The sequence below is a fragment of the Tribolium madens genome, unplaced genomic scaffold (assembly GCF_015345945.1).
Source record: "Tribolium madens isolate multiple individuals breed KSU strain unplaced genomic scaffold, Tmad_KSU_1.1 Scaffold_71;HRSCAF=194;Tcas5.2_LG6, whole genome shotgun sequence".
NCBI lineage: Eukaryota > Metazoa > Arthropoda > Insecta > Coleoptera > Tenebrionidae > Tribolium > Tribolium madens.
This window is the reverse complement of record NW_025401041.1, coordinates 17,362-42,107: the sequence shown is the minus strand read 5'-3', so window position 1 is coordinate 42,107 and position 24,746 is coordinate 17,362. Positions and strand designations below refer to the sequence as shown.

The 24,746-nt window shown below is 30.8% G+C and overlaps 5 protein-coding genes across 6 annotated transcripts; 2 read left to right on the top strand and 3 right to left on the bottom strand.

Moving 5' to 3' along the window:
* Nucleotides 1–1,263: 1,263 nt before the first annotated feature.
* LOC123009094 (zinc finger Y-chromosomal protein 2-like) lies at nt 1,264–2,584 on the top strand. The gene is made up of 3 exons (XM_044405220.1): nt 1,264–1,482; nt 1,530–2,192; nt 2,307–2,584. The coding sequence occupies exons 2-3, from the start codon at nt 1,574–1,576 to the stop codon at nt 2,582–2,584; spliced, it is 897 nt and encodes a 298-aa protein (XP_044261155.1). The 5' UTR covers nt 1,264–1,482; nt 1,530–1,573.
* A 1,960-nt stretch (nt 2,585–4,544) lies between these two features.
* LOC123009212 (zinc finger Y-chromosomal protein-like) lies at nt 4,545–6,871 on the bottom strand. The gene is made up of 3 exons (XM_044405373.1): nt 6,849–6,871; nt 6,667–6,802; nt 4,545–6,619 (listed from the first exon to the last, which is right to left on the bottom strand). Exon 3 carries the CDS (start codon nt 6,564–6,566, stop codon nt 5,262–5,264), a length of 1,305 nt encoding a protein of 434 aa, XP_044261308.1. The 5' UTR covers nt 6,567–6,619; nt 6,667–6,802; nt 6,849–6,871; the 3' UTR covers nt 4,545–5,261.
* A 2,105-nt stretch (nt 6,872–8,976) lies between these two features.
* LOC123009093 (zinc finger Y-chromosomal protein 2-like) lies at nt 8,977–12,005 on the bottom strand. The gene is made up of 2 exons (XM_044405219.1): nt 11,965–12,005; nt 8,977–10,114 (listed from the first exon to the last, which is right to left on the bottom strand). The coding sequence occupies exons 1-2, from the start codon at nt 12,003–12,005 to the stop codon at nt 8,977–8,979; spliced, it is 1,179 nt and encodes a 392-aa protein (XP_044261154.1).
* A 406-nt stretch (nt 12,006–12,411) lies between these two features.
* LOC123009213 (zinc finger X-chromosomal protein-like) lies at nt 12,412–14,157 on the bottom strand. The gene is made up of 2 exons (XM_044405374.1): nt 13,841–14,157; nt 12,412–13,787 (listed from the first exon to the last, which is right to left on the bottom strand). The coding sequence occupies exon 2, from the start codon at nt 13,749–13,751 to the stop codon at nt 12,456–12,458; it is 1,296 nt and encodes a 431-aa protein (XP_044261309.1). The 5' UTR covers nt 13,752–13,787; nt 13,841–14,157; the 3' UTR covers nt 12,412–12,455.
* A 3,921-nt stretch (nt 14,158–18,078) lies between these two features.
* On the top strand, nt 18,079–19,940 carry LOC123009211 (KRAB-A domain-containing protein 2-like). Of its 2 annotated transcripts, XM_044405372.1 has the most exons (3): nt 18,079–18,431; nt 18,535–18,687; nt 18,748–19,940. In XM_044405372.1, exons 1-3 carry the CDS (start codon nt 18,356–18,358, stop codon nt 19,860–19,862), a joined length of 1,344 nt encoding a protein of 447 aa, XP_044261307.1. In that variant the 5' UTR covers nt 18,079–18,355; the 3' UTR covers nt 19,863–19,940. The 2 variants fall into 2 exon arrangements, with proteins under 2 accessions (XP_044261307.1, XP_044261306.1); XM_044405371.1 differs by having other exon boundaries at nt 18,535–19,940.
* Nucleotides 19,941–24,746: the final 4,806 nt, after the last annotated feature.

The window sequence follows — 24,746 nt, the reverse complement described above, 5'->3', positions numbered from 1 at the left end:
AAATTCACTGTCCATCACTGTACAATATATCAGAAAAGTCACTTTTCAAAAAAATTGTTACATGAGTTTCAGAAATAAATGTGTGACGCAACCAAAACGACATGGAAAAATTAATAAACTCTATTTTTTGTTTCGATACTAAAATGACAAAATTTTTATTCCAGCATGCAATTTAATCAAAATAGAATGTTCCGTTTTTATTGTTACAAATTTAGATAAAATATTCAAAAGTTTCCTATGAACATATTATGTATATCGAAAAATACTATGTAAGGAGCTACATCCCCTGGCGTTTTGCTAAATATTCAGAAAAGCTAAAATTACAAAATTTAATGCAGCTGACATCTAAACGAATTCAAAAATCAAATGTTTAAATTTAAAAATCAGAGGCGTCGTAAGTGGAAGACATGGAGTAAAACGAATTTCATTTTAAATTTTTATTCTGTTTATGATTTGTAACATAGTTGCTTCAACATTATAAATTTGAGATCATTTTATTTAACTAAGTTAAAGTTAAGCGAAATCCTAATATCAAGAAACGTTTTTTGGTCAGCAAACGTTTTCTTAACTTTTTTAGATTCATTTATAGTGTGTTTTTTTTAGAACGAAGTAGATGACATCAGCATCGGCCCGCCCCATTTATAATACAATTCTTAGAATTGTGTATAATTGGTTACCTATTGTAGTTATACCTATTGTAATTTTAAAAACGAATAAAATTTCAATGTTATTTGTTTTTGGCATTTTATTATAAATTATTGTCTACAAATTCAATTAAGAACAAGAACAACATTTGATGAATCTTTCCTTTTTCTTGGTGGCGATTTCACTGCATGAGATTCTTCCATTTCCTTAATGGTTTACCAAACCAATGTCTGACCAATTCCCGCTACTTCAGACACCCTTTTTACCATTTCAGTTTTGGAGAGCGCTTCATTCTGCTCTCTAAATTTAGCCTAGATATTACTAACTGGCTTTCCCGTGGAATTTATTTTTACAACAGAACCAGGTTGTTGTGTCATTATGCTACACCAAAATGCTGAAATCGTGCACCCACAAACGACATTTTAACTTAAAAAATTATGACATATTTCAAAAATAATATCAAAGATTAGAGATTTTTAAAAATTATTTGGTAATTATAGTTAAATGTAAATAAGGCTTGTCACGTGGTGCAAAACAGAGTAACCTGATTTGTCAATTTTAGTCCCTATCTCCCGCAACGCTTCGTTCTTAAAAAAAATAAACTATAGGTCTCTTTTTAACACTGTTTGTACTCAGTTATAATGTTTAACTGGATACTAACTTTAACAAAAATATGTTTATAAATTTTTGGAACCAATTTATATTAAATTTTCAGAACTCGCAATTTAACGATTTCTGCAAAATCGTACACAAACAAAGATGTTGTAGGTCAAACGTGACCAAAAATGAAAATTTTTGAAAATTTAGAAAATTTACTGTTGATTTATTAACCTCAAAGTTAGTACAAACAATTCTTTATAAAATAATTATTTTACTATTTTCAGGAAAAAATAAGTGTAAATTACAACCAGCCGGAACTTTGTAGAAAATGTTGGATAAACGGAAATCGACTTGTGATCAAACACCTGAGACTTTACAGTGTAAACTTTGTAATTTCAAAATAGAATTCAAGATTATTTTGCATTACCACGTCAAAAACTTACACAAGAATTTGCATAAAAATAAAGAGACTCGTAAGGAAATTGTAAAATATAAATGCAACAAGTGTAATTTTGCAACCTATTCAATATTACTTTGGTACAAACTTAATGTTAGAAAAAACGTGGAAATTAAAGAATTTACTAAAGTCTACACATATGAGTACACTTATTGTCCATTCAAAACCGTTCAAAAGGTCACATTAAAATATCACATTATTAGCAGGCACACACCTTATGAAGAAATAAAATGGTTGCATTGTTCCCAATGTGTCTTTAAAACGAAATCAAAATCTTCATTATTAAAGCACACTAGTGTAATACACGAAAACACTGATGATCTTCGATCGTTGAGCTGTGATCTGTGCAACTACAGAACACAACAAAAGAAGAATTTAAAAAGACACAAAAATTACAATCATTCATCTCCCCAAGATACAGTCTGGCTTAACTGTACGAAATGTGAATACAAAACGAAACATCGAGTAAAATGGTTGCATTGTCCGAAATGTGATTTTAAAACTACAGTTCAATCCTCATTAACGAGACATATGAGACTGTGACACAAAAGCGACGAATCTGATTATATCAATTGTGGCTCGTGCAATGACAAAACTCAACAAGATTTGAAAAAAGTCAAGACTGAAGAATTGTATGAATATACAGAATGTAGCTTCAAAAGTGGACACACAATTGTTTTGAAATGCCACATGATACGACAACATGCAACCCCGCATGATGCAGAGTGGTACAATTGTGCCCATTGCAGTTACCGTTCCAAAACAAGATCAAATACATTGTCACACATTCGATTAAAACATACAAAAGAGACACCAGAAAATCAAACTGGCACCTATTTCACTTGCAATTTCTGTTTTTTTTCGAACATTCTACTCTCATGATCTTGACCGACATGTCATCCGATGTCACACTGCACCTGAAGAAATCCAATGGTTTGAAAGTGACCACTGTAGCTATAAGGGAAAATGCAAGGAGTATCTCAGTCATCACAAGAAAATGCACTTAAAAAACAATTTAAATTTTAGAATTTTATTAGCAAATTTTGCAACGTAGGCGGATTTTACTTGTCAAGGTATTCATGTAAAAAGCAATATGCTTGGATACCGTTCAATTGTTATTTTGACAAAGCCTAATTTGTCAATAAATCTTATTGGGATTTTTAATAATGGATGATAATAATTACGACGAATTGGTAGATCAGCTTGAAGAGTTTTTTAAGTGCAAATAAAAATAGAGCGGAAGCTGAAAGACAGTATAGAGAAAAATACCCAATTAGAGTTCACCCAAATCGTTGGTTATTTAGTCGAATTGAAAAACAACTGAGACAAACAGGTTCGCTTCTTAAAACTAAAAAACTTGTGGTTCTTAGTGAAGAACAAGAAAATAAAAATCTGAATGTTCTGTTATCAGTCGAAGAAAATCCAAGAGTTTTCATAAGAGAACTCGCTCATCAACCGACAAATTAGATTTGTCAAACCAACAATTAAACTGTGTCCAAGCATTTTTTTATTCATACCTTTCTTTTAAACTAAAAAATCAGGCTACGCGACCAATTTCCTTATAGGATTCTAAGATTTAAGATGTTTTCTGATTGCATTGTGTTACGCAAAATGTAATAAATAGTGGTTTACCGTATTTTTCATGCCAATTATTATTGTTTCGAGGAAAAAAAACAGGTGGTCTATTTAAAAAACTAAATTTGGTAGCATTTGCGGCAATACCGGATGTGCTAAAAAAATTTGATACATTTATTAAGAAAGCCAAGAATTAATATTAGTCTTAAATATTTACTTTTTGAAAAAAAGAAGTAAGTTTAGGTGTTATCAGCCGGGGCGACTTGGACCGAACAGCCTGTATGTTTAAAAGTATTTAAATTCCAACCTCAGACGTTGTAACGAGGTTACTTAAAAGAGTTCCCGAGGGTACGCAACCAACCATACTAGCCGTGTCCCTCCGACACTTCTATCTATATTAAACTTCTATCTCCATTTGTTCTGGGGCTTCAAGGCGATAAGGCTCACTTGATTTTTTTGTAATGACAAAGAAGGGTCAAATTTAACATAACATTTTTTAAGAAGAGCATTTTTTTCTGAGTTCTGTGATGTAACACATGCATACTTTATTTTAATTGAAAATTATTGAACTAATTAAATTTTGAAAAATGTATTTTTTTTAGCCTTGGAAATGTTGTCTTTATCTACCGTTAGCTCTTTGCCGCCTGAACTTTGACCAAAAAATAAGTAAACTGTTTCCCAAATTTTAACGTGCTCTGCTAATCCGTTCTAAAAATATTTATTTAGCTGTATCCATACTTTTTAGCGACCCTCTATAAACACTGATACTTTCCATAAAAGAAAATAAGATAATATAAGACATTCGTTAAGTTATGTTCTCCGAAATAAAAATGGAGTATTAGATGTAGTTTTTTTTTAAAGCTAACAAGGCGATTTTATACGAATATGATAAATTTTATAATATGTTAATTAAGGTTAAAGGATCGCCTCTTCGACTTTAGTACTTTCAATATCCAGTGTTCATTTTTACGCAATACTTATGTAGGAAATCTTGTTAAAATAATTGACTTCTAGTAGTCACTAAAGTTTAGAAAATTAATTGAAAAAATTTGATAATGTTATAATTCCCTTGTTTACACTAGAAAAAAAAATTATGTATTATGTAGAAATATTTAATGTGTAACAAATCAAAATAAAATTAAAACTGTTAAAAAAATTGGAAATGAATAATCGATCTATTTATAAGTCTCCATTCGGAAATAAATACACACGTTTCAGTTACATATACCTACCCACTAGACGTATATTGGAAAAATTAAACAGCAAGCTTTTTTCAATTTTATTCTATTAAAAATGCGGAAATTGATACAAAAATTGACAAAATCAAATATTAATTTATAATCACAAATTATACAATACTAAACCTGAATATTCAAGGTCGCTAAACAATTATATATTTGACGAATGTAATGCAATATACATAGACATATTGCATTGTATGAAAATAATAATAATAAAACTCATCATTAAGTTGTGAAAATAGTAAGGAACACCAATAAAAAGGCAACAGATCAATTCAAAGTACCCACGGTTCATTTATTTTTCTAAAATATGAAACGTTGAAAAAGACAGGAAAATGTTTTTCTCTGTTAAACAAATCAAATTAACGTTTTTGTCTGATTTTACGTTTTCTTAATTCACTGCACTGGTTTTATTAAATATGTATTTTTTTAAAGTAGATGCTAATTTTGAGATTTCATGTTTAAGTTTGTGCACATTATAGCCTAAATACTTCATAGACAGAATATAAATCGTCAGCGATTTCCTGTACGAAATTCTTGTTAAAAAATAAGTCAAATTGTTTACGAGTTACATTTTTTTATTTACAATAAAAATGGTGGATGCGCCAGCATAATTATTGAAAAACTAAAATTATTTTTCTATTTTGCACCTCTAGTTTGTCAACAAAGTTTAATAAAGTACTTAAAAAAAAGATATCAAAATGGAACAAACAATTCAAAAAACATAAAAACGAAACACAAATTTACAGCACTTCTGTTTTTGTGAAATGTACACTAAATTTATGTCTTTTAAGATTATCTGTTCTATTTGATTTGTACTCACACAAATCGCAACTAAACGTCTTAACCTCAACACTTCTATGAACCCTTCTAATATGTCTAAGCAAATCTCCCTTGAATTTTCCTTTGTAATCACATTGAAAACATTTGAACCATTCTATTTTTTCGGCGTCAGTATGTTGCCTTATTATATGCTGCTTCAGAAATGCTTGAAACCTCGTCGTAAAAAAACATTGAGGGCATTCATGTAACAAGTTCCCTGAAGGGTGTCTTCTTGCGATATGTTTTTTCAACGCCACCTGAGTTGTTGTCCTAAAGGGGCAGCTATCGCACGTGAACTTCTTAACGCTGGCATCCGAGTGTTGCATTTTTTTATGAAGTTTAAAATATCTTTTGCATTTGCCCTTGTAGTCGCATTGATCACATTCAAACCATTGGATATTTTCAGGTGCAGTGTGGAGCCCTTCGACGTGTCTTTTAAGCGAAGATTTCAATAAGGTTTTGTAAGGACACAAGGTGCAAGAGAACTCTTTTCTCTTTTTCAAAGTTTTTTCTGCGTGTCGTAATCGCATGTGCCTTGATATATTTGATTTGAATTTCCCCTGGTAGGTGCAGTGCTCACAATTGTACCACTGGACGTCATTAAGGGTCGTATGTTGTCTTAATTCATGACATTTCAGATGGCGTCGATTTTTTGTTTTGTATGTACATTGCGTACACTCTTGCATATCTTGCGAGTGATTGTAAACTTTGTGGCTTCTTAGATACCGTTTTTGTTGTGTTTTATAATTGCACAAATCACAACTGAACCACTGTGATTCATCAATAAGTGTGTGTTTTAAATTGATGTGTCTAATTAATGATGGTTTTAGTTTAGTTTTATAATCGCAATGTTCACATTGAAACCATTTAATTTCTTCAGATGGAGTGTGTCTGTTAAGGATATGGAATTGTAATGTCACCTTCTGTGCAGCTTTGAATGGACAATAAGTGCATTCAAATCTATAAACTTTAGTAAATTCCTTAATATCCAAGTTTTTTCTAACATTATGTTTGAACCACAGTAATACTGAATAGGTGGCAAAATGGCACTTGCGGCATTTGTATTTTGCAATATTTCTACAAACTCCTGTATTTTTATTTAAATCGTGATGGACTTTTCTGGTATGGTAATGCAAAATAAGCTTGAAATCTGTTTCAAAACTACACAGTTTACACTTAAGAGTCTCAAATCTCTGATCACAACTAAATCCTACTTCCCCAGACATTAGTTTATTTTGCAACTATGGATATCTCAGAATGTTGTCATATTTTACACGTCCTAAAATTATAAAAATAATAAATTTATAATGTATTGGGTGTCCTAACTTAGTATGAAGATAATTCCACGGTATTTTTCTAGACAGTTCATACATTCAATCATTTCAATCAATAAAAAGTTTACTTCGAACTACTATTTGGACCTACGTTCTTCTATTTAGACAAAATCCTCTAGTTGCGAATTCTGGAAATAAGAATAATAAAACATAAAATAAAAACACAAATAGTACCGTGCGATCAAAAAAATAAATAAATTAGAGTAGGCGGTGATTAAAGTCCTTCAGATGGCAATCCTGATTTTTGACATGAAATGTCAGCGGAAACTTTGACAAGTTTACGTTTTATTCCTTTTAAGTGAAATAATAATGTTCACTTTAGAGCAGAATTTTTTTTTGTATTGTACAAGACGAAAACGGTGAATGGTCATTTTCACCTTCAGTTTGTGTGGAAACTTTCCAACCCACATTCCCAGCCAATGAGTTGGGAGCTGTAGAATTGGTGCCAGTGATGCCAGATGAGATTAAGCGCTTGTCCCTAGATTGTAGCTTCCAAATTCCCTAAACTACTTAAAAAAATTAAAAGATACTGTTTCATAGGTCTATTTCGTTGAGGTAATATAATATAAATACAACAAAAAAATGTGTTAACTCCAAACAACAAAAAAATCAATAAATAATATAACATTAAATTAAAATAAATTTTACTAAAGAAATAATAAAATAAAATTCATGTTAATTAAAACAAATTCAAATAAACGTGTATATTTAGATACCTACTTAATTTTTATTTATACTTATAAATTATAGGATTTCATTAATTTTAAATATTCGTCTAAAACATTAAATGAATTGCAATAATTAGTAAACATGGCAACGCAAAAAACGCAAACAGCTTTTAGTGCACTTCCTATCTTGTCTTTTCACATCTAACTACAGAAAATATATTTTTGGTTTCCGCGTTACTATGTGTGCTAAACTCATATAAAAATGCGCTAACTTGGCAAAGTTACAATATATTATATAATAAAAATTATAAAATCTTGATGTTTTTACTGAAAATGTAAAAAATCCCTAGATTATTAAAAAAAAATTGAAAAAATCCCTTTTTCCCTTTTTGTTAGAAAAATCCCTAAAACTAGGGAAAAATTCCCTAATCTGGCATCACTGATTGGTGCAAAGGCAACCTTCTTACTTTATAAATCTTGGCCGGACGTATTAAAAATTATGGTCTGTTCACACTCAAATCACCGCCAACTATGCCGCCAAATTTAAAAAAATACCTATTATATTAACAAACAAATGATTGTCCTACGCCGGTCAAAAAACATGAAACATCAACTTTTTTGACATTTTCTAAAAATTAACTATAAAGCAGGCTTTAACATCAAAATATGTGATCTCACAACTATTTGACAATTTCGAACTACTGATTTTTCTCTTGTCAAAAATATAGCACCTTCCACCGTACAAAAGTTTAGAGTCGTCTCCCTTGCTTCTAAGGGATTGTCCATGAGCAGGAAGATTGCGTCCAGTAAAAGAACTCTTATACAGTGTTTAGGAACTCGTGCCCCAGAAAATTTTTTTAAGTAAGATACCAGCAGGAACATGGAAAAAATAATTAAAAAATTTTGACATTTGACATTTTTTTATGACTATTTAATGATACTGATAATCTTGTACATACATACAGGGTGAGAATAAAGTATGGAACCAAGCGGTTTTATTTTTAATCATTTGCCTCCAGAAAATAATAATTAATATAAATTAAAGTAATATAAAAAATGTGATCGTATTTTCAGAACGAAATTTTGTTTTGTTTTTCAGTTATGCGATTTTTTTTGTCAAAATTGCAATTTATGTAAAAAAAAAATTTGAAAAAATTAAATATAAAGCAGTTAGTTGTAATCCTTAGAGTATGGTTTCTATGAGAAAAATGATTTTATAGTGGGTTGCCATTTAAAAAAATATTTTTTTTGTAGAACTCAAAAACAAAAGGTAATTTCGAAAAAAATTATTCTTGTTAAATCATCAAATTTTTTAGTACTTTATCACTCATTAATTAGTTTTTTCAAAAGATAAATAGTTTAAGCGCAAAACGTTTGGTTCCATACTTTTTATTCACCTGGTATATGTTTTTTTTTAAATTTAGTAGAGGTACAAAAATTATCATAAATACAAACTTTTTCCCTAGCATCGTAAAATGTAGAATAATTATTGCAAGGTTGGTAGCGTCAAAAATAAGAATTTGGGTTTTAGTTTTTCATTATTATACTTTTTATAATAAATAACATATTTCTAGTGTACTTTTACAGCAAATTAAAATGTTGTTTGCTAGAAAAGTATACTTAAATTTTAAGGATTATATAATTTTTGGTATTGTGGAATGCATACTAATCTTGTGTCTCTTTAGATTCTCTTTTCTCTTGCTCCTATACTCGCACAAATCACAATTGAATAACTTATTAGTCTCCTCACTTTTATGAACCAACTTAATATGTCTCATCAAATAAGTTTTAAGTTTCCCCTGGTAATCACATTCATTGCATTTGAAACACTTGATTTGTTCAGCATCAGCATGCTGCGTTACAAGATGCCGATTCAGTAAAGTTTTACGTTTCGTTGTGTAAAAACACTGTGGACATTCGTGTAATTTCCTTAAAGAGTGTCCTTTTGCGATATGTTTCTCCAATTCATCCTCGACGGTGGTCCTAAAACAGCAATAATTGCACGACACTGTCTTAATACTGCTGTCAGAATGTTGCATTTTTTTGTGTTGACTGGCATTTCCCCTGTAGTTGCATTGGTCACATTCGAACCACTGGACTTCCTCAAGTGCAGTGTGCCGTCTAGTAACGTGTCTTTTCAAAGAAAGATTTTGCCCGGTTTTGTAAGGACAAAAATCGCAAGAAAATCTCATTCTTTGTTTCAAATCCTCGTGTCGTAATCGAATGTGTGACCTCAAATCTGATGCGGTTTTCGACCGGTAGGTGCAGAGCTTACAGTTGTGCCATTTTATAGCATCTAAGGCCGTGTGATGTCTTATATGGTGGCGCTTCAAGTCGCCCCGATGCTTTGTTCTGAATACACATTGCGTACATTCATATAAAATTGTGTCTTGGGGTGCCAAATGGTTGTAATTTTTGTGTCTTTTTAAATTCTCTTCCCGACTTGTTGTATAATTGCACAAATCACAACGAACACATTTCGATTGTGATTCTTCAATGATTGTGTGCTTACGTTTGATGTGTTCTGAAAGTGATGATTTTCGTTTGGTTTTAAAATCGCATTGTTCACATTGAAACCATTTGATTTCTTCAAGTGGAGTGTGTTTGCAACAAATGTGGAATTTTAGTGATGATCTATGAAGTGTTTTAAATGGGCAAAAATTGCATTCAAATCGATAAACTATTTTTGGTGCAGTAAATTTCTTAATATCCAAGTTTTTTCTAATATTATGTTTGAACCACAGTAATACTGAGGAAGTTACAAAATCAGCTCTTGAACCCTTTGCGATAAGTAAATAATTTTTTTTGCATTCGATAACCAAAGGTTCGAAAAGTTTTCTAGAATTTTCAAAATTGTCAACTGTCAAATTGCAAGGCTAGTATGATTTTTTGAAAATGATCATTACCAAACAGCTATAACTCAGTTTTTTCAAATGAAATGACTCTATTTTCTCAACGGCAATCAAAAGTACATTAATTTGTAGAGGGACTTTTATCAACATGTCCTATACCTATCTCTTACAGTTTTTGAAATTATCACGAAAAACATGTTATAATTTTTATTTTTATAGTTAATCACATTGGCTTTGAAAAAATACAATAAAGATATACCATAATTAATACAGATGTTCGATACGTTTACCATTTTCAAACAGTCCAAAATTCGATGGTGAACTGATTTGAGTGGCTTCCATTATTTCATTTGGTTGAAGATTATTAAATGCCTTCTCAATCCTTGCTTCAATTCTTCGTAATTCCGAATGGGTGTTGTGTAGTCTAAATCTTTAATACGTATTGATCATTTTCCAAAGCCTACGTGATTGACTATAAAAATAAAAAACAAAAACATGTTTTTCGTGATTATTTTAGAAACTGTAAGAGATGGGTATAGGACATGTTGATAAAAGTCCTTCTAGAACTTTCGCTTTCGCTTGCCGTTGAGAAAATGGGGTCATTTTATTTGAAAAAACTGAGTTATAGCTGTTTGTTAAATATCATTTTCAAAAAATCATATAAGCTTTGCAATTTGACAGTTGACAATTTTGAAAATTTTAGGAAACTCTTCGGACGTTTGGTTATCGAATGCAAAAAAAATTATTGACTTATCGCAAACGGTTCAAGAGCTGTGATGTTTTTAATAAACCTCTGCAAATGAATGTTTTTGAGCAAAAATTGACATATGTCAAAAACTATGACAGATAAGTTCTAATAACTAGATACATTTTACTCAGTTTGGAGAGGAGCCATTTTTAAAATAATTTAATTGAACTTAGACTGGTCGTTTTGAGATGTGTACCAAATTTTAAATTTCTATCTGCATTAGAAGTTAAAAAGTTTCTAATATAGGCCCTAAAAAGAATCACCTTGTTTGTATTCTTGACTTTGATCATTGCTTTTATTATAAAGAACATCTGGATTAGGCGAAGTCGAAGTTCTCACCCACTGTCATAATAATAATGAGACAAAAACTTTATCCGCGAATTCCCAAAAACTAGAATATAAAAAAAACATAGGCCACTGTTTAAGAGGCCACAAAATTAAAATCAATGTTATACAGTTAAAATTATGGAATAATCTTATTAAAACTGAAAATATTTTATTTTGGCAAAAATGCTCGAACAGGTATATTTTTTTAAATAGACAATTTTCAAATTAATTTAAAATTTCACACTTTTTGGTTTTTGAGTAATGACGTCATCGACATATATACATGACAATACACCAAAAAAGTGAAATAATATCAACAAAAAACAAACATATACATTGAGAATTTTCTATTTTTGAAAAAGAAAATTGATCTCTTCCAGCATATTTCTCAAAACAGAATATTTTCAATAAGATTATTCCATATTTTTGCCGCTCACTGTAACGGGTGTTTTTTTTTAAATTTGGAGTCATTGACACCTCGTGGGGCGTATTAAAAATTGTGGTCCGTTCGCAACACACTCATCATATCACCGCCAAATTTAAATAAACACCCTTTATAAATAGTTGTTATTAATTTCATAATGTTCGTTATTTTTAGGAATTGTTTAAGACAACAAAAATTTAATATTGTTATTTAAATAAAATTTGTTAATAATCTAAATCATTCAAAACAGCTAAAATAGTAGATTACATACCGAGGTGTGAGGTGCTTCATTACTAATTTATTCACAATCATCCTTCTAATAAAGAACAAAAGCCAATAATTTATCAAATTTTGAAAAACGACATGACAGTTTAGCTTAAGTGTTCGGGTTGGTAAGTAGTCATTTCCCAAAGTGGATACTGTCATATTACATATCAACTTATAAGAAAATGACCACTTCCCAACTTGAACTGTATATTTCATATCAATTGTTAAATGAAGTTAAAATGCCATACTTTAAAACTTTTCACATGCAAGGTAATTTCATTAATACTTTACGATTGTGAATAAAAGTAATTTTTTGTTAATATTTTTACATTTCCATGCATTAATAATAATAATTGTTTTATTATTTTATATCTCGCATTTTTCGTGAAAATAATAAAGTTTACTAAAGCGTTTTCTATTAGGATAAATAATAACAAAAAAATAACACATAATTACAAAAATATGTTTATTAAAAAAAAAAAACAAGACACAAATTTACATCTTTTCTTTTTTTGTGAAATGCTTAAACTTATGCCTTTTAAGATTACTTTTTCTATTTGATTTGTAATCACACAAATCGCAACTAAACGTTTTATTCCCAACACTTCTATGAACTGCTCTAAGATGTCTCAGCAAATTTCCTCTAACTTTTCCTTTATAATCACAATGAGAGCATTTGAACCATTCAATCTTTTCGGCGTCAGTATGTAACCTTATTATGTGCTGATTTAGAAGTGTCCGATACCTCGTGGTAAAAAAACAATGAGGACACTCTTGTAATTTCACTGAAGAATGGTTTCTAAAGATGTGTTTCTCTAATGCCTCCTGATTTGTTGTTTTAAACGAACAGATATTGCACGGCAATTCCTTAACACCAATATTAGAATGTTGCATTTTTTTGTGAACATTAAGATAGTCTTTGCGTTTTCCCTTGTAGTCGCATTGATCACATTCAAACCATTGGATTTCTTCAGGTGCAGTGTGATGTCCAACGATGTGTTGCTTTAAAGACTGCTGATACAAAGTTTTGTACGTACAGAAAGTGCAAGAGAACTCATTTCTCGCTTTCGAAGTATTTTCAGTGTGTCGTAATTGAATGTGCCTCAACAAATCTTTCTTGATTTTCGATCGGTGGTTACAGTAATCACAACTGTACCACTGAGCATCATCATGATGTCTTAATTCATGACATTTCAATGAACCTCGATGTTTTGTTTTGTAGGTACATTTCGTACACTCATACATGGCTATATCTTGCGAATGATTGTAAATTTTGTGTCTTTTTAAATTCGTTTCTTGTTGTGTTTTATATTTGCACAAATCACAACTGAACCACTGTGATTCATCAATAAGTGTGTGTTTTAAACTGGTGTGTCTTATTAATGATGCCTTTAGTTTAGTTTTGAAATCACAATGTTCACATTGAAACCATGTGATTTGTTCAGATGAAGTGTGTTTATTAAGGATGTGGAGATGCAATGACACCTTATAAACAGCTTTGAAAGGACAACATGTGCATTCAAATCTGTAGACTTTAGTAAAATCCTTAATATCCAAGTTTTTTCTAACATTATGTTTGAACCATAATAAAACTGAATATGTTGTAAAATCGCACTTGCGGCATTTGTATTTTGCAATTTTTCTACGTGTCTCTTCCGAATTATGATGCAAGTATCTGTGATAATGCAAAACAGTCTTCAAATCTGTTTTAAAATGACACAGATTACACTTGAACGTTTCAACGGTTTGATCACAGTTGAAGGTTACTTCACCAACTAAGTTGCTTTCCATTGCAGCAAATCAGGTTTTAAAAACAAGTTATTTTCTCTGAAATGATGACAAATAACAATGATTTTTTGGTTATTATATTTTTTACTAACTTTAGTAATATTAATCCAGATTCTTCATTGTATCGGACGTTTTTAATACACTTTTTTGGGATAAATTATTACAGTTGTTTGACACAGGAAGTAACCTCAGTGTTTCCGTGTGACACACTCATTCATCATCCACTACTGTCACCACTGGTAATCAAAACAAAATCTTTTTTCTGTGAATTCCGGAAATATAGAATTTTAAGCAGCTGTTTAAAAGGATATGTTAATTTCTTAACACTTATTAAAATTAAGTATAAAATCATTGAAATTGGTATATCTGGTAAGGTCGGTATTACATTTTTGAACAAAATATAACAGTCAAGTAAGAAAATGGTTTTGACCTTTCCAACATTCACACTTTTGTACTGAAATAAAATCGAATAAAGTAAACAGTGTTGCCAAGTCTGGTGAAATTTCACCAGAGTGGTGATTTTTATACTAGTTTAATGATTTGGTAAAAACTTATGCAAAAATTCTGTTTTCTGATGTTTTTAGACACGTGACTGTAATTCCAACAGAAATTAATGTTATTTGAAATAATTTTTTAAATCGAGTATTCGCCCAAATGTTAGTAAAATTAACTTTTTAATTTGATTTTTTAATTATTGATATGGTAAAGTTAGTCAAAAATGATAACTCTATGTTTTTTTTTTGTATTTTTTGAGCATTTTGCACGTTTTTTAGCCATGCAGAAACTCAAATGCTAAATTTTCTCAAAACAAATTGAAAAATCGGGAAATAGTTTTGTTTTTCTAAATAATATTTCACTCAAGGTAAAAAAATCGGTAAAAAGAGTCAAAAAGTACATTATTTTGTATATTTATGAGCGTTTTTAGATAGAAACAGAACTATTTTGCAAAATTTGGTTAAAAATAAACCGAAAATTTATCAAATTAGGTCAAAACTAGTGTTACAGAGTTATAAAATGTTTTAGCACGTTTTAAAAAAAATAGGTACTTACATTTAAATTTTTGTAAAAACTGACTGAAAAAATACCAAATTAAATTGAAATTGATATCGTTTAGCGTGTCTTGTTTGATTTAGTTCATTTTTGAAGCAGAGACTCATTTATTTTGCAGGATTATATTAAAACATACTTAAACATAACAAAAATAAATCTAAATTGATGTTATTTTGTTTGTTTCATTCGATTTAGCTCTTTTTGAGTGAAATTTTGTCAAAAAAATAAGACGAAAAATACGAAACATGATCGAAAATGGTGTTAATTGTAAGATTTTGCTAAAACAAACACAAAAAACATCAAATTAAGTCATAATTTTTTCTTTTATCAAGTGTTTTAGCATGTTTTTCAAGTAAAAACGTTAATATCGGGTGACATTCAAACGTCAAACTTTTATAGGCAATTGTCATTCATTAGCGACGGGCGAGTACTGATTTAGTGATTTAGCCGTCACCTGAAACATTCTGCTGACATAACAAATTTAGAAAGATTACCACTAATTTAGTGTTGCCAATAGATTTTTTGTTACGCGATATTTTGCAAAATTTAATTAAAAACTAGACAAAAAATTATAGAATTAGACTAAATAACATAGCGTTACCTATTTTTTAATTTTTCGAGTGTTTAAGCACGTTTTCGAGTAGGTTTGCGAGATTTATGTAAAAAACGCGAATCTTCGACAGTATCAAAAAAATTAAATCATATCAATAATCTTTAATTTGGTGCAAATAGGAGTAAATCTAGTAAATTTTCAACTAAGATCTGGTGAATTTAATTGTTTTGAGCTGGCAACACTGAAAGTAAACAAATAATCTAAACTAAACTAGCCAAAATAGTATATTAAAAAACAAGTTTAATAAATTTACGATAAATAAATAACAAGTAAAAAATTACAAAAGTGTTTATTTTTGCACATAATAGTTGAAGAAAACTCAAATTTACAACACTTCTTTTTTTGGGAAATACATCCTCAACTTTTGCGTTTCAACACTGTCTTTTCTCGTACACTTGTACTCTTACAAATCGCAACTAAACTTCTTCCTCTCAGTATTTCCATGAACTACCTTAATATGTCTATTCAAATTTACTCTAAGTTTTCCTTTGTAATCACAGTGAGCGCATCTGAACCATTCAATCTTTTCAGCGTCAGTATGTTGTCTTGTTATATGCTGATTCAGGTACACCTTATACCTCGCCGTAAAAAAACAATGAGGACACTCATGTAACAATTTCCCTGAAGGGTGTCTTCTTGCGATATGTTTTTTCAACGCCACCTGAGTTGTTGTCCTAAAGAGGCAGCTATCGCACGTGAACTTCTTAACGCTAGCATTCGAGTGTTGCATTTTTTTGTGGAATTTAAATAGATCATAAAATATTTCATTTTAAAACAAAAGTTTCCTAAATATAAACATGTTTTGAAAAATGCTGTGTAAGGAAGCTACATCCCTTAAAAGGGCTGCGTTTTTTAATAGTATATTAAAGAACAAGTTTTATAAGGGTTGATTTGGCGCACGAATCCCAAGTTAGAAAACGAGCCGTAAGCGAGTTTTCTATGGGATGAGTGCGCCAATGACATTAGAAAACGAGTATTTTATGCTATTTTTTCTAATTTGTGTCCCCTTATTTTAATTAAAAAAATATTTTTTTTGTCGCCTAGAGAATTTTGTGTTAGTTGGTATCGGTTGGTAACACTCGGCGCCCACCTGTTTTTTTGAGTCATTGCTGCCGTCTGTCATTAAAAATAAAATTTGCAAATTATTAGTTATTAGTGTTACAACATAATAATATTAAATAAAATATGAGAAACAGAATTCAGTTTGCACTCCGCTCGAAATTCGTGAAATTGCCGAAGCAACAACGCAAAATTTGTTACCTGACACGTCAAAAGCGGCATCCAAAAACTAAATAACCCTAAATTCATTAAAGTACAGTGGGCTTTTATAGATAGCCATAAACGACTTCTACTGGAGACGTTAATAAATGTATTATAAACGTAAATTAGAAAAAAGATTTTTCCCAATATTTCAGAATAGATAAAATTACAAAATTTGGTACAGCTGAAAACCTGTATACACCTAAACGAATACCGTGATGAAATGTCGAAATTTTTAATTAGTGGCGTCCTAAACGGCAAAACAAATGTAATTTTTAATTTTTATGCTCTTTAGGGTCTGTAACATAAATTTTAAATCTGATTTTACTCAAAATCGGGAAAATGCAAAAATTATGAAAAACCATGAAATTTAGAATTTTGTTGCTGAAATTGGGAAGAAACTACAGCCAAATAAGTTAGAGTACTTTTTACCCTAAACCCCAACATTCAACAATAAAACGAAACATTCTGTATAAAGTCTATTTTTTTTTATTTGCTGGTGGGGATAGTGTGAATCAAGAACACGACATGACCTCCGTCTGTTTTTGACACTTCAGACATTTTGGTACTAAAGTCAAAAATTAAAGCTTCTCTCTGGATTTTTATAGGGTTTGAATTTCGTACGATTGTTATGATGATATAGAGGGTCTAAATATTAGTCTCAAAACAGTTTTTCAATTAAAAATGAAATTACAAATGACCTACTTGACGCCAAGATGTACGTTCTGCGTTACTTTAATTGCATTTGTTAAAGTGAGATAAATAAGGTGACCGACCTTATGCAAATACGTAGCGAAGCTACGTATTGCGTAAGGCTATTTACAAATGTTGAAAAGAGATAATTGTCTTTCGAATTGACACGCATAAATAAAAAAACGGACTTTACATAATAATTATTATGTAATGATAATGACAATTAACGCAATTAGTCGGTTTTTAGACATTCGCAAAATGATTGATTTTGCTGTTGTAATGAGAAATAAAATGTACAAGTGCTGTTTAACAAAAAAAAGACTTTTTGCTTTGTATATTAAAGCTTTGTATATTAAAAAATAACTTTACCATGCCGCTCAAAAAATATGAGACATTAAATTTTTAACACTTTCTCAGAATTTTAGACACAATAAAAATGCTGCGTGGGAACTTGTCGAATTAACTCCATATTTAAGAACAAGCAGGTATTTTATATATTAACCCTATTAAATATGTCAATTATTTCAAACATTTCTGTTTCCACTAAAATAATATTTTTTAAGTGAAAGTTTTTGCCACTGGCTATTACCAGCGGTCGATTGAAGGATACTTCAATTTTTCCTTAAGCCAAACAATGGTGCATAGGTAATGTTACTTTATATTTATTTTATATCTAGTTCTTATTATGCGTTGTTTGATGCATACCTATGTCGTAGGCTATTTACAAATTCAGTCGTTTAAAAAATGCCTAGTCATTTTGTAAATTACTGGGCAAACTGTAAATGAATGAATAAATGCAGTGTGTTTTTACCATTGAACGGAAAATTTTAGGCGTATTATAAAATGCTGAGTAAGTGTTGGTCTCATAGTAAAATATTTCTGGTTAATTTATAATACGACTGAAATAAAACTGCGTTATTTAGGCGTATTATAATACGCCTGTTGGCAAGACAGTATTATTGAATTTATTAGTTCGATCATAAAATTTAAAATGCTAGAAGATACAGACAGCCATGCCTTCGTTAATAAAGAGTTGTATTATCAAGAACTACAAAAATTTTATGAGGGTAAGTAAAAACATCACTTAGTATTATTCATCAATCATCAATAATAAAACAACATAACCTCAAAAATAAATTTCAACTAAATAATTCATTATTTTTGTCCTAGCTCACGAAAAAGGTATTAAGAAGCCGTGGACGTTGAGAAAAGTAGAAGAAATAAACAAAATTTTGCAATCCAGCAGGGAAGCAAAAGAAAAAGGCGAAAAAAGGACCAATGAGCAGCATTATTTCTCGCGTATTTATGAAACTATGAAAATAGGTGGAGAAACAATTATTATAAAGAAAAGAAAAAGTCCTAATGATGAAATAACTTTTATAGTGCCGTATGAGAAATTTTATGAAAAATTAGTTGAAACTCATATAAGCAATGGCCATGGAGGCCGCGATAAAATGCTAAAGTTACTGAAACCAAAATATTCAATTCCTCGGCCAGCAGTAGAAATTTTTGTTAAGTGTTGTACCACCTGCTCCGAAAAAAAACAGCAGCCAAAAAAAGGAATACTAGTTAAACCCATCCTGCCCATAGGATGGAATCACAGAGGACAGATAGATTTGATAGATTTTCAGTCAACTCCAGATGGAGACTATAAATACTTGTTAAACTATCAAGATTATCTTACAAAATTTGTTCATTTAAGACCTTTAAAATCCAAACGAGTAGAAGAAGTGGCGTCTGAAATTTTAAAAATATTTTTGCAATTTGGTGCCCCACAAATTCTACAAAGCAATAATGGGAGAGAGTTTGTGAATGCTGTAATTGAACAATTGAGTTCAAGATGGCATTCTTGCAAGATTGTGAATGGTCGTCCTCGTCACCCACAGTTTCAAGGAAGTGTTGAGAGATCTAATCAAGATGTTGAAAATATGCTGAGAGCATGGCTCAATGATAACCATTCAACAAATTGGTCATTAGGTTGTTATTATGTGCAATGGCAAAAAAATTCTTCTTATAATGGGATTATAAAACGTACCCCTTACAAAGCATTGTTTGGCGTAGATTTTTCACTTGGACTTCTCTCCTCCAACTTACCTAAAGAAATTGCTAAAAAAATAACAACTGAAGAGGATTTAGAAAAAGTGATGAGTAAAACAATTTTAGAAGAAAACATAACCGAAGTCAAAGCCGAAGAAAACGAAAACGTAAGTGAGGAACATTTCGTAATAACGAAAACCGAAGAATATGACATGAAGGATATCTCAATTGTTGAACCAGTTTCTTGTGTTAAATGTACCAAACCAATTTTACATGATTTAACGTTACTAATGGAAGCTAATGGAATAGCGAAGTGTGAATTGTGCAGAAACGAGGAGATCATACAAACACAAAGAACAGGATGTGTTTCTGGTCAAAAACGGGCTGCAGAAAATTTTTTTGAAACAACCAACCAAAAGCTTAAACCTTCTAAATTTGACAGAGGTACTGATGTACGATGAAATTACATATTTGGAAGATTTATTTATTTTCTTGAAATATGTTTCTTTTTTATATTAATTAAAATGTTTAACATTTAACCTTGTATTTTATGAAATGCCTAATAATATTTTTTGTATTTTTTTCTATTTCGCGCCTGAAGGAAAGCTTATTTTGATACCAAAACCGATGCTTTAATGAGCCAGACGTGTTAAAGTCGTATTAGAAGGACGAATAATTAGAAAAAAATGTTGTTCAGCAATATTTTGCTAATTGAAATAAATTTATTTTATTTTTTTTGCAATTAACAATAAGCTTTTATTAATTTCACTTAATTACATTGATCATCTGTTTCTGGTAACAATGCATATATTTACGTATAATTCCACACAAATTAAAATTGTTACGGTTACAATAGTCAAAAAATTTTTAAAGGGATATATCTAAATATCTAATATATCACTAAAAATCTGGAATAAAGTTGATATTTTTTGGCAGCAGTTGCAGCAGGCGAGCAGGACGCAACCACAAAGCTGTCAAAAAGTAATTTTATGGAAGAAATACTTTTCAGAAACAAACGACTCGCCCAAAATTCATGGAGCCTACTGCACAATGTCACCAACAACTTGGCAGAATCTTTTAATTCCGTAATTGGAAAATTTGTCGGAGGAAAAAGAATAAATTTTTCTGGTAGCGGAAGCTATAAATTACGTTGTGAAGCCGCAGCAGTTTCTTTTAATTCGAAACATGGAAGTTATCACAACGAAATTCAGAAACGGATTTTGTCAAGGGGTATAGGCAAATATACTTCCAAATACTGTAAGAAAATCCAAAAAATCAAAGAAAGATTGAGGAAAAGAAGCTATGGAAAAAGTAAAAAAACTGCTGGGCCCGATTTGAATTACGGTTTATGCGGTGGCAATTTAGAGGACCTAGAAGAAACTGAGTTCGAATTGATAAAAAAAGAGTTTTTGGAACAGTTGGGAAAAAATATTGCCGACATAGAAAGTAATACAAAAAATCAAGCACTGTCTGAGCTGTGGGCCAGAGAAAGGAAAATCAGAATTACAGCGTCAAATTTTGGACGTGTTTTTAAATTAAGGAAAACCACCTCCACAAAAAAAATAATAGAGAATCTTCTTTATGGATCTTTTTGTGGAAATGCAAATACCAGGTATGGTCAATGCAGTGAGAGCAAAGCAGTTACTGCTTTTGAAAAAGTTACCTTACTGAAAACAAAAGAAGTTGGTCTAATAATTGATGCAAGGAGACCATTTTTGGCAGCCACGCCAGATAGAGTTTTAGAAGACGACTCTGCACTTGTGAAAATTAAATGTCCAGCCACATCAGTCACCCCAGAAGAAGCCGTACGATCAAAAAGGATTAAATTTGCCAATCTGGTAAATGGCAAAATTGAGTTGAAGAAAAATCATGCATATATGTACCAAGTTCAAGGTCAAATGCTAGTTTCCAATATTGCTAAAGCTTACTTTGTTATATACACTGAAAAAGGTCTAAGTTTTGAAGTAATTTATAGGGACGATGAATTATGTAAGAAAATGGTGGAGAAACTGACAAAATTTTATTACGGGGCTCTTCTACCTGAAATACTTGATTCGCGGCGAAAACGCAATCTACCTATTAGAGATTTTTATTTGTCATAGTTATTCCATTATTGATAATATTGTATAATTAATTATTTTTTCTGATTATTGTTGCCATTTATTAAAACTCTTATAAAAAATAAATAATCTTACATGTCTACAAAGCACACATTTTTTCGGAAAAAAAAAATGGTCAGGTAAACTTCAAATTCAAAAAACAAGCCGTTGTGTCTATTTACAAAACTTACCTACATTATGTATGCAGGTACAAGATAAATTCCAGCCCAAATCCCATTTTTTTAATTTTCTATTACCTAATAATATTTGATTATCTACAAAATTTGTTTGTTTTTTCAACGTTTCTGCTTCTAGTTCTGTAATAATATTAACTGATTACTGATTAGTATTATGCTAATTACATGATAAAGCTGACCGAAATCCGTCCTTTGCTTGGGTCGGGACGAGGGCAGGTAGAGACCCTCGATCCTCGACAGAAGCGGCACTGGCAACGCCTCTAGTGGTAAAAGCAATGAACTAGGAGGCATTTTAGGGCAAAATATATTTATTAATAATTCAAAAACAACAGCGTTTTATTACATGGTGTTTGTTGAATTAGTTAAGAATTAATATTTTGTAATAAATACCAAAACCCTAAAACGAATCTTTAGGTCTACCGTTAAATATCGTGACTTTTACATCAATCACAATATCTCAAAAATTAAACACTTCTTTAAAAAAAGGCCAACGTATCGGCCTATAGAATATTCTTTTAAATTATCTTACAAAAACCAAAATTGATTACTTGAAAAATGACTGAGTAAAGTTGTTTTCAAGTTCACCATTTATGCATTTTTGTTCTTTTTTTAAAAGCATTGAATTTTTTTAAAAAAATCTCAACGTATCGGCTTGTATATTTAAAAAACCTTTATTTTGATGTATAATACATGAAATTCTGTTGCATATTAAGAGAGTAATCTTGTTTTCAATATACCAACGTCTCGAATCGTTGGTCGCGGACACCCTTAAAATTGGACGATTATTAGACAATTAATTGAAAATCTATATACAGTATGTTATTGAAATGCGTTAAGAAAATTTAAACGGTGATAGAACTCATCAAAACAAATTATTTCTCTATTTACTATTTGTTCGAAAAATCTTTCTAAACCCAGATAAAATTTTAATTAGTTTGATCGTAAATTCTAGTACCCGCCAATGTCTCCCTGCGTACATTGAAAGCGAAAGAAGATAAAAACTTAGATAGTCAACAAAAACCAATTCTTTATTCGTAGTAAGTGAGAGTGACATTCAAGTTACGCACCATACTTGATCAAGGGCACTAACCTTCAAATTAAATGTTAAATGTCCGTTATCGATGTATGCTTGTGCCCTTCTAGCCAAAGAAGCTTTAGTTCTCACCAACATGTCGGAATTTCGTCGAATTGACTCGACAGCATTATTCACACGAACAGTTAATTCTTTGACGGTGTTAACTGGAGTCTTATACACAATTTGTTTTAAATGGTCCCCTAGGAAAAAGTCACAAGGATTTAAGTCCGGTGAACGAGCTGGCCATAAAACTGATCCATTACGACCTATCCACCGATTTTCTAAATTTGAACTTGGCGACCGCGAAATCTTTTGTTTGTACACGGGTACAAACGCCTGGCTGCACCAGCATTCGATAAAGCTTCCCCGTAATCACCACCATGTCTGTTAACTCCGGATTAGTGTACTGCACCATTTTTGACAATAATTACGGAAAATTCACTTTCCAATAAATTGTAAACACGGCCGTATGCAGGTGAAGGACGTGACTAAATTGTGTCAGTAAGTTTTTGCAAGACTTATCTGTCTGGGTTTTTGCCGTATTTACTTTTTTGCGTACCGTGCCATCCATAAACGACTCGATGACACGGAATACGGTGAAAATAAATGTAAGTATAAATTTGAGTTTTCGAAAAAATGGTAAATATAGAAGTAATTTGTTTTGATGCGTTCTATCACCGTTTAAAATTTCTTAACGCATTTCAATAACATACTGTATACAGGGTATTTCTCATAACTTTACGAGGCTTACGCCTAATGTACGCACCCAAATATACAAAAGTCACAGAACACTGGATACAAAAAACACACATTTAATTATTTAATTTTTGGAAACCCATGACAGTAGTTGTCAAACTAATCACTGTTTCATTAATAGTCATAAACTGCAGTTTTTCAGAAACAATTATCATTTGTTCTATCAAGAAACGGCATGAATATGATTCTAGTTTACCTATCTTAATTACTAACTAACTAAAAACGTTGTAATTATTTAAAGGGTGAACAAATTAGAGAAAATTATTCAATTTTTCCAAATTTGTAATCGAGTTCGTATCGGAATATGTATTATTGATTGCATCTTACAGCCGCAGGCCTCGTAAAATTACGTGAAACATCCTGTATAAAGAGGCTTGTCCTGACTGACCTATCAACCCTCAGCCTAAACCGCTGGAGACAGAAATTTCAAAATTTCACAGTAGATACCTTTTATAACGTAGGCATCCAATAAGAAATGATTTTTGGAAAATCAACCCCTAAGGGGGTTAAATGGGGTGGTGAATTCGAAGTTTTAAAGCTATAGCCATGAAAATAGGTATTTGAGCTTTCGATTAAAAATAAAAAAATACGTATTTTACCATTTTTGGAAATTTCACCCCCAAGGGGGTTGAACAAGGGTAAAAGGTCGTAAAATATTTGTATTTTTTTTAAAGTTAAATTCATGAAAATTGGTATTTGGGCTCTCAGTTAAAAACAAAAAAACACGTGTTTTAGGGGTCAAACAAGGGATGAAACTTTGTATAAATATTTATAAATTCGTCATTTTTGAAGTTATATTTATGAAAATTGGTATTTGGGTGTTCAGTTAAAAACAAAATAGCACGTGTTTCAAGATTTTGGAGAATTCTATCCCTAAGGGTTCAAACAAGGGATGAAAATTTGTATAAATATTTATAAATTCGTCATTTTTGAAGTTATAGTTATGGAAATTGGGATTTGGGCCTTCGGTTAAAAATGAAAAAACACGTGTTTTAGGATTTTTGAAAATTCTACCCTCTAGGGGGTTAAACAGGGATGACAATTTATATTAAAATATCTCATTTATAAAGTTAAATCCTTGAAAATTTGTATTTAGGCTTTCGATTAAAAATCAAGTAACACGTGTTTCGGATTTTTGGAAATTTCACTCTCAAGGGGGTTGAACAAGGGTAAAACTTCGTAAAATATCCGTTTTTTTTAAGTTAAATCTATGAAAAT